General features: G+C 41.7%; 1 protein-coding gene across 1 annotated transcript in view; it reads right to left on the bottom strand.

The window, feature by feature from the left end:
* The window catches only part of ptch2 (patched 2), a 58329-nt gene extending 48448 nt beyond the window's left edge, over positions 1–9881 (bottom strand). The window contains exons 1-2 of the mRNA XM_057858395.1: positions 9289–9881; positions 7338–7530 (exon numbers count right to left, since the gene is read on the bottom strand). Coding sequence (XP_057714378.1) covers positions 7338–7530; positions 9289–9432 — 337 coding nt within the window. The 5' untranslated portion in view covers positions 9433–9881. The remainder of the gene's footprint in view (positions 1–7337; positions 7531–9288) is intronic.
* Between the last annotated feature and the right edge of the window lie 334 nt (positions 9882–10215).

Genomic DNA, 10215 nt, shown 5'->3' on the forward strand with positions numbered 1-10215 from the left:
GTGCTAATTATTTCTTCAGTTACTGTTCTAGTTGTTTCATTAATTACTAGTTATGATATCTAGTAACACTTTATTTGACAGTAGCGCCATAAGACTGTCATAAAACCATCATAATTATGAAATGACACTGCCATGAGCATTAATGAATGCTCATGACAAATGTCATTTTGTGTCATCTGGCAAATTATCTCACTTTTCAATGGATGTAAAAGATCCAAGCTAGACATAAATGGAGTAAGTGACATAATTTGCCGGATGACACAAAATGTCATTTGTCATAAGTATTCATCAATGCCCATGATAGTGTCGTGTCATAATTATGACGGTCTTATGGCAGTCTTATGATGCTGATGTCAAATAAAATGTTACCTATTAACCCAAATAAATTAATAAATGAGCCACACTGGAAGATAATCCGAAGGATTTAAATTGAGGGAAAAAGTAGTGGCTTTTAGTCCAAAAATTACGGTAAGATTTACTTAAAGTAAGTGGAATAATCTGACGCATTAATCTGTGAAATAGTCTTTAACTATCCGAACAAGATGGGGGAAAATGATTGATAATTAATAATAATTAATAATCTGATTAAGATGTTATATATTTGCAGTGTAGATTCTGTCAACTGTATGCAATTGATAGAAATAGGGCACTACATGACAGACATGAAGTATAGAGGCCACCTCCATTTTTGACAGCGATAGATGTCCAATCACTTTTGGCTAGGAGGGGAGGAAATGATCATTCATAAATTGAGCAGAGAACAGTGAGCAAGAAGGGGCTACCTCCATTTTTCTCATTTTTAACTCAGTGGCTGCCATTGACACTGATAGATGTCCCATCCATTTTGGCTAGGAGGCAGTGGTGGAATGTAGCGAGGTAAATGTAGTTCATGTGTATCTGTACTTTACGTGAGTACAAATACAAAGTGGTACTTTATACTTTTACTTCACTACATTTTACCGCAAGTATCTTTACTTTTAATCCACTACTTTTTAAATTCTCGCCTGCGTTACACGTTAGTTCTGTTTGCTTTCATTTTTTTCTCATTGTGAATTGATAGTATCGTTTCCATGCCTCCGGTGCAATCGATAAGCTCTGTGCAACTATACCGTAATTGAGCACGAAAGGCAGCAACATGAGGACAAGCGAGATTTGGCAGGTGAACAAGATATCGACCAATAAAAACCACCACACTTTTGTACGGTAGTTGGTGGTATGCATTTGATAGTTGCTTGCAACACGCCATTAAACTAAGTTTGGGTGTTGTTTCAATTTTATTGCTTGTTTTGTGGTTCTTTCTTTGAATATTGACTCACATCTCTGCATGTCTGTCTGTATGTATGTATGGATGTATATATAATATATAACTATATTACATTTTTTGCATGAGGAGAAAATACTTTTACATTTTACTTGTAAATTTCAAAGAAAGTACTTTTGTATTTGTAATTTTTTTGTACCTATATCTGTACAATTAATTAAATAAAAAAAAGTGAGTACTTCATCCACCACTGCTGGGAGGGAAGGACATGATCATTCACAAATTGAGCAACTGAAAACAAGAGTGGACTACCTCCATTTTTTCCTCATATTTAACTCACTGGTTGCCATTGACCTCAAAAGAATCCGATCCATTTTGACAAGAATGGCGAGCAATTGTCATTCAAAACTTTTACTACTGAGAGCAAGAGTGGGCTACCTTCATCTATGTCATTTTTAACTCATTGGCTACCATTGACCACAAAAGAAGTCCAATCCATCTTGACTAGGATGGCTAGCAATGATTATTCAAAAATTCTGCTACTGACAACAAGAGTGGGCTACATCCATTTTTGTCATTTGCATTTTTACCCTGAGTGATCCATGATAAGAAAACAGAGGGCTTTCAGGGTGTTTAGACAAACTTGTCATATTAACATGTGTCTAAAGTTGCGCAATGTGATGTTTATTTGAGGGGAGGTCCTATACCGGGGGATGCTGAGAAAGGCAAGGCGTGACTCAGGCTGAAAGATGGAGTGTAAAAAAAGGGGGGTGAAATAAACATTTGGAGGTGACCCAGGTTAACTCTGCTCTTGTTTGTTCTCTCTACCAGTGAGGTCTTGGGCCCTGAGCGGTGCGAGTTTATTTATCTAGCTGGGGTACCCAGCGCGCACTATTCACCTCCAATAATGCCTCATAGAGCTCCCTTTCTCTGTCCAAACTGGGCCGCTGTGTGCACTTGCATGAATTGTAGCATTTACCTGCTGTGGTTTGTTTGGAAGGTGGGGTAAGGGGAGGGGTTGTCCCAAAAAGTTCATTTGTTCAAACTCGGAGGTGTTTTCTTTTTCTTCTCTCTCTCATCAAGCCCCATTTGAATGCAACGATACTGTACTGCATGAACATTACTGCGGTCTTGAGACCCCTACTCCCACCACTCACATCCTCTTTATGGGACATGTGGCCCGCCTGCTCGGCCTTCTCTCCACTGCACTCGTGTTTGGACAGTTGGAATCACTGAACACTTCTGTCACGGCTCACCTCAAACCCAGCTAGGAAGCATTTGTTTACAGAAACAGTGAGGCCTTTTCTATCTTTTTTTCCCTCCCCCCACAGATGTTTTCTTCAATAGCAACACCTCACCACTCACGGGAATGTAATATTTTAAAATGAGACAAGGCAAGGCAAAAAAGTGTCAGCAAGTCATAAACCTCCAGTCTTCCTGTCTGAACCATTCCCCCCTCCTCCTGGGTGTCTACTCCCATCACTCTTGCCTTCCTGCATCTTTTTATTTTTCCCAAACAACACCATTCATACACCCTCACTCAAGGACAATACTGGCTGGGTCACACTTTGCTAAGATCAAGTTACACACTTGAAAGCGGGGTAATGTTTGTTTACAGTACCCAAATGTTGTGCATGAGGATGTCATACAGTGTTTTCTCTGTGGCCCCTCATCAGACTTAACACCTTTTATACGAGCACGCAGGTGTCAAGAGGAGGCAGGAAGCCTAAAATCGCAAAATACACACACAGCTGACAAATCTGTCCGTGTACACAAAAGGCGACAAAGATGACAGTGTGATTGTGTGTTGTGTGAGGATGGTTCTCAAAACAACACCCTTCAACGTGGCATTCCTGACACCCTAAAGAGCATTCTTCCAATGGAATTTTGTGAATCATTTAAAGAAAGAGGTTGAAATTCATTAAGCTGCATTAAAAATTCCATTGATGTTGCCTTTAAAATGTATGGTAGTTGTATTTTTCTGAGTTTAAAGCATTCAATCTAGAGGTGGGCCGATATGTCGACCAGCCGATATATCGGGCCTTTATATGGACTTTTTTTCCAACATCGGCCGATTAACAAAATAAAAAGCCGATAAAAAAGGATTTTGATCAGGCATCTGTGTGGGCAACTGTGGCCACCGCTGACCGACGATAGGACCCCAGAAGGACCCTGCACCAGTGTGAAGGCAGGCCGCTACAGGCTTGCCTGTTTTGTAAATATTGTAAGATTTTTTGTTTAATCTTGCATGAGAGAATATACAATGTTGCTTTAGCCTTTTAAGGTGTTTACTGGGTGGTCCTTGCACTCTAAATGTAACTAATAGCGTTAGCGTAGCACTCGCGTTAGCATTAGCACGGTGTGCTTTTTTACATCTTGTCGTGACGTCCCGGTGGGTTTAATTTATTTGAAAATAATGTACTGTTTTTGCTGAGTGTGTATAATCATAAAAAGAAGTGCTGAGTTCATTGGATTGGTAGCACTAGACCAATTTGAAGCTGTTCATAATCTACTTGTATATCGGCCTCAAATATTGGCTTACAAATCCGGCTTTGGCAATCGGCTGAAATGTTTTTGTTTTTATATCTGTAGCGGCATTTGAAAATCCCATATTGGTCTAATACAATCTAGTTGAATGATATACCCACACACATATTGAACATGTTCACTATATTCTATTCAAAGTTCTTTTAAATGCTAAATTTTGCTAATACATGTTGCACTCCATTTTATTTATTTTATGAGTAAAATTATAATATAAAAGAAAACCATTTAAAAGTTTTTTTTGTGTTGAAATAATTTTTTATTCAATACTGTGGTTATTAAAAATGACACAGAGTTTGTTGCAAACATGCCATAATTTACTGTATTATTATGTACTCATTTTATTGTATTTAATTTGTGTATTTTTATTTTATCTACAGCAGAATTGAGTATTTTACCAATCATTTCTTTGATTAATAAGATAAAAATTAATTTAAAAAAATGTATTCATGTCATATCTTTGAAATGCTGCTATTTTTAATAAAAAATGATTTACTTAACCATAATATTTGCCAGATTTATATTGAATTTTGAGTGAAAGTTGCAATCAAACCGCACTTTTTCCTATGCATACTTAGCATCTTGTATATTGAATATTAAAACTATTTTACTCACACTTACACGCGACTCAAAAAGTGTCCAATTCCTCCTAAACTAATCGAAACAATCAAAATAACTGCTTTGAGATAACGCAGGCCTTATCAGCTTTTGTCATGCGGTTTGTTGTGTGCTTCCGTGCAAGTGTTTACTTGAATTTGTGCATGCGAGAACTAACCGCTCCTTGTCTCACAACCACTTTACTCTTCATTGAGGCCCCTAGCAGCTTTGTGAATGGGCTATTGGTGGAAACAAGGCAGGCAGAAACTTTAGAAACATGGCCACGGCCTCTTAAAGGCACAGCATTCCTTTATAGGAACCCCTGCTCCTGTGCAGTTCTCCCTCCTCATTGCCCCATTCCTTTTTCAGTCCCGCAGCAAAACAACTGGTACACAAGTGTTTCAACATCTCCAATATAAAAAAATAAACACAGCCTGGCCAATTAGCTCAATTGGTAATCCGTAATCTTTACAGTCAAAGGAAAAAGAAACAGTCTGATAATAAATGTGTGTTAAATAGCAAAAAGGTCTACATTCATCTACTAAATATCAAGCGCGTGCGACTCCTATGACAGTTCGGCTCAGGCCGGAGCCGTCTCGTAACCCCCACCCTGTCCTGTGCTGACATGGTGGGCCGAAAAAAAAGGCCCTATAGGGTGTGTTTATATTCACCAACTGCTGTGGCGCTTTTAGAGCGTGCAAAACAGGTGGGTAAACTTCAGCTGCATTTACTTAGATTTTTCAAGGAGGAGGAGGTAGAGCAGGAGGCGGTGGTTTCAGGAGGGGGTGCCTGCCTGCCTTGCCTCTTGTTGAATGGAATCCAAGAATAGTTAGGGACCACACAGGGAGCCGTAGGGGAGGACGGGGGGGAGAGAGCGGTGAGTGTGTGCGGGGGGGAGGGTCCGACACCCCTCAGCACCCTCCTCCTCTCTCAAAGATGGCTAACCATTCACACAGTCCATCTGCTGCAGGGATCAGCCCCGCCACTGAAAGCCTGGGGGTTTAAAAGGAATTTTGGCCAGTGTGAAAAACCAAATAAAGCTGCTTCTGCCCCTGAAAAAAATAAATAACGCGCAGATAACTTTGACCTAAAACTCAGCGGCAGCCGGGCCGAGGAATAGCGTGCGTGAGGTGCGACACGGTCATGTTCCGCTTGACAGGACACATGAGCGCCTAATACTAATAGACACAGATGAAATCATTCCGACTCCATAATCCATTAAGAATTGATTGTTGATGAATCGCATCGAGATCCAAAAGAAGGCCGGACGGAGCAAAATGTTGATTCATTCCCATCGAGTTTGATGTCTAAAGAAGTGCCAACATGACGTCAGCTGTGGGAAGTTGACATCAGAGAGCTGACACTGAGCCCACAGCAAGACAGACAGTGCAGCTCCCATTTGTTTCGAATACACACTACCTATCAAAGGTTTGGAAACATTTTCTAATCTGCTTAAATAACTGTATAGACTTTTGACTGGTAGTACAGAATCTTAGCAATTGAATCCGTCATAGTCAAGGTCCTCAATTTGCAACACTCAAAATCTGATCCTTTTGCAAAGTAGTTGCCTCATGCTCATTATCATCAAAATGTTTTTCATCTGATCATTTCACATGGAATACCTAGACGTTTTTCAAACAAATATTTACTGTAATTACTATTATCCCACAGTTTTAGCATATGTTGGTGAGACACAACACTGCAGCACAAGAAAACTGTCATCCTCAGGTATTGCACTACTCCCAGGTTTGCATTTCGTTGTAGCATAAATTTATGACAGATTACACTGTGGCGTGGTTATATGTCATCAAATGCTAAATAAGACTTTTTTCAGTGTTAGCATACGTTACATCGGGGACTCAGCTGTAAACTACCAAGGTAAAGACAGACTGTCCAAAGCAGTGATGTTTTTGGTATCCCTTTTAATTTACGTCTTAGTCTTTTGGACGACAATACTTATTAGTCTTAGTCAAATTTATCTCAAAATGTGTTTGTCTTCGTCTAGCTTATGTTGACGAAGACTCAAGACTAAATTTGTCTAGTTTTAGTTGACGTTTAATAAAAATGTTTTCGTCTGTAAAATGGGAAAAAAATAAAATAAAATTATACGCACCAGGATGCCACGAACCGTATGTAAAAAAAAAAAGTCTGAGTCTTTTTCCGTTAGCAATAGCCTTATGCTAATGCTAGTTACATTTACTGTGTGTGATGATCATTCAGCAAAGAGCATTAAAGGCTGAAGCAACATTGCATATTCTTTCGTCTTGACAAGAAAAGAAGACTAATATTAGCGTGTGTATCTCAAAACAGGCAATGGGGAGACTAGAGAGGACACTAGCGAGTGAAATGGGGGGGCACAGCACGTCACATGAGTGACACAACCAGACACACATTGTGAGCATGTGACAAAAACTATGGCGCATTTTAGTGTCATTATGTTTTAGTTTGCCAATAAACCTTTTAGCTCATCATCGTCTCGTCATCGTAATGAAAAAATATGTCGACGAAATATTTTCGTTATAGTTGTCGTTGATGAAAACAACACTGGTCCAAAGTTAGCAAAGTACTTGTTTGTATCGAACAAAAGGGCACCACTGTTACCACTGCACCACTGCTTTATATTTATGGCCTAGAGGTGTTTTTCAAATATTGACTGTAATCACTTTACGACTGTGTTGGCGTAATTCAGCCAGAGCAACGGAATTCCGTCGTAAAATGAGGACCCCCTGTAATTTTAACCAAACACACCCAGAGGCTGCATGTGACACCAAAAGTGCCATCCCAATAAACAGAGGTGACATAAGGCCACATGTACCATTATAGCTCCCATTTGCACAAATTGGGAAGACACCAAACAGCTAAGTGACCATTCAACCAGCAAAGGAAGCACGGCGGCTCTTGCATTTTGTTTGACCCGCAAAAAACGTCAACTCACCTTCCACCCACAGCTGCTCGATGTCCGTCTCGATGGCGGCCACTCGGAGTCCCACTGAGAGGGCCCCGAACACCAAGAGTCCGATAAAGAGCACCTTCCCGCAGTGCCTCTGGATGTGGCAGCCCAGAGAAAACAGGAGGGCCTGGAACCTGGTGCGGATCCACAGGGGGGCTTTCTGACCTACCGTCTTCCCCTGGAGTGGAAGTAAGGAGGTGGGCAGTCAGTATTACGATGTGTACTGTTAACCACAGATGTCAAACTCATGGCCTGCATTAACTTTCTACAAATCCTTGACTAGCTATAAAAACAATCATAATCAAATGCAGGGACAATTGTGATATGATAGGGTGAATATCAGGGAGATGCCACAAAGAACAGCGATACAATTGAAAATGCTACTATAGACAGTGAAATGACATGTCATGATTGTCCTTTTTGCAGATTGTAGGTCCATCTTTTCCATTTAAATTTTGATTTCAGTTATTTAAAAACGATCAAGAAAAAAAAAATCTTCTGTTAGCCTGGTTAATATTTTTGTAGATGGGTCGCCAAGGCCCTTCTTTCCTAAGGTCTAGAAACACGCTTTGATAAGCCTAACCCTAACCCAGCTCATCTATGTTGTTTTACCTTTGACACCCCTAAAGTCAACTCTTGCACAATTGCATGATGTTTAAGCGTGTGCATTCTGCAAGGGTTATGAGCAATCTTCTGTCAGAACCCAGTATCCGTCACGTGAACTGGGTCCAAAGCTGAGGCAGGATCTCCCATGACGCAACGCAATTAAGACGATTTAGAGGCCAACATCAGACCTCCGAATGGCTTCAATTTACACTATTGAAAGTCGCAAATGTTCCACATTAATCAAGCCGCCTACTAACTTTTCTACATATTCAAAACAAGACTGTAGCTCATTTATCTTGCTGGATTGTTTGCATATTTGCTTGATAGTTTCGCTTGTGAGCGCTGCAACTGTCACCGCTGTGTTTCTCTCTCCCCTCCCTCCTCTCCGCGGCGCTGAAACACATCCAAGCATCCGGGCGGTCCGAAAAGATGCTTTGTCAGATCAAACTCAATCAGTGAATTCCTTCACAGGACCCACCACATTTCCAAACAACAGCCTGGTGGAGCCCACCATGCTGCTCTGACAGGCTGCCTGAAGTCAAAGACAAATGCACGGGAAAGCTAGGATGACATTATAACAACATGGAATGGGAATGTGAGTCAACCACAAAAATCGTGTAAAAAACAGAGAGATCTATGATTCTGGAGAAGGACTAGCTTTCCTATTGTATTGGTGGAGGGGGCAGTTAAACCCTCAACTTGTGTAAGTTCAATGACGTTCTTGCTAAAATCACTACTAAAAGACTTAGGCTTTGGCTTTTTAGTGGATTTGGGACACTTCACTAACAAATTTAGCTGCTTCATGTACAAAATCTTGTAATTTGTGTAAGTTGAACAAAGTTAATACAATTTCAAGGTTTGACTTTTTGGTGCATCGTCAATATGTGAGACTTGAAGGAAGTTCATTCCCAGAGTGCTTGTTCTGCAGGACCCAGGAAAAGACTATACAAATTCCTAAACCGTCAAACAACAACAACAAAAATGCAATAACGTGAACTAAACCCTATGAAGGTAGTGCTATAGTTCTTCCATACATTGAGACTTCTTGGATGTTGGCTCCCAGACAGCTGGTTTTTGGGACCAGTGGTAAAGGACTATATACCTCTCAAACTCCTTACACCATCAAAAAAGCTACCATTGTAACATAAATAACCTGTGTTGTCAGTAAAAAGTCAAACCTTGACACTCAAACATCAAACCTTGTCATCCATACATGTAACCTCCTGGAAGTTGGCTCCAACCTGCCTGCTTTTGGAGCCCCGATTAAAAGACGCCATCCTTCCAAAACATTGAAAACCAACAAAAACGCAGCTCAAATCCCAGTGATCACCTTTGAAATCTGTTTAAGTGCGAAAGCGGCGTGGCAGTAGCCGCCGGGTGTCCGTAGAGCGTCGGCAGCCGGCCGTGAGCGCGCGTAGCTCGGGGGTAACTCTCCAAAGACGCCGGCCCCTGGGACCCCGCGATCCGAGGCCATGGTCCGAAGAGGTTTGGGGGGCGAAGCGACACACAAAGCGGCTGCGATTTCACAGAGCGCCGCAATAATCCGACATGGGAGAGGAGCGCGTCCGGCGCCGACGAGTTGGAAGAAAGTGTCCTGCTAGTCTTCCGTGGAGCCGAACAAGACGCCAAACTCCATCCCAACATTATGCGCCCAAATCCGTAAAGATCCTTCAGTCGTCATTCGATCGCGAAGTTGTTCAAAAGCACACACACCAAATATAAAAACTAAGAAAAAAACACAAAACAGCGTCTCCGAAAGTCTCGGTAGTAGTTGTAGCGGCGGTCTTGCTGGTGGTCGCGCGTCACGTCTACCTCCGATCGCGCTGCGGCAACATTTGGAGGAGCTCGCCTCTCGGCAAATCCTGAAAAGGGAGCTTTGATGGAAAAGTGCCGCGGCTCCCATTGGCCGAGGAAGAGGCAAATTACTTTGCAAACATCGCCTATTATTAGCTGCTAAGCAACAGCTCACCAAAGTGGAGAGAGAGGGAAAGAAAGAGAGAGCGAGGGAAGGGAGAGAGAGAGAGAGTGGGAGACCACCCAGGCTGCTACTGCCTGGGTAGGGAGAGGAGAGGCGGGGGGATGGAGGGAGCAAGGGAGGGAGGGAGGGAGAGAGAGGAACTCTTTCAATAAATCCCGCACACGCACGCATGCTTGCTGACTGCATGCTTGTGCACATTATTCCCTGTTTGTACACACATCTTCCAGTTTATAGACATTATTCCCAGTTACACTGCTGGCCAAAATTATTGGCACCCCT

The sequence above is a fragment of the Corythoichthys intestinalis genome, chromosome 14, assembly GCF_030265065.1.
Source record: "Corythoichthys intestinalis isolate RoL2023-P3 chromosome 14, ASM3026506v1, whole genome shotgun sequence".
Taxonomy (NCBI): domain Eukaryota; kingdom Metazoa; phylum Chordata; class Actinopteri; order Syngnathiformes; family Syngnathidae; genus Corythoichthys; species Corythoichthys intestinalis.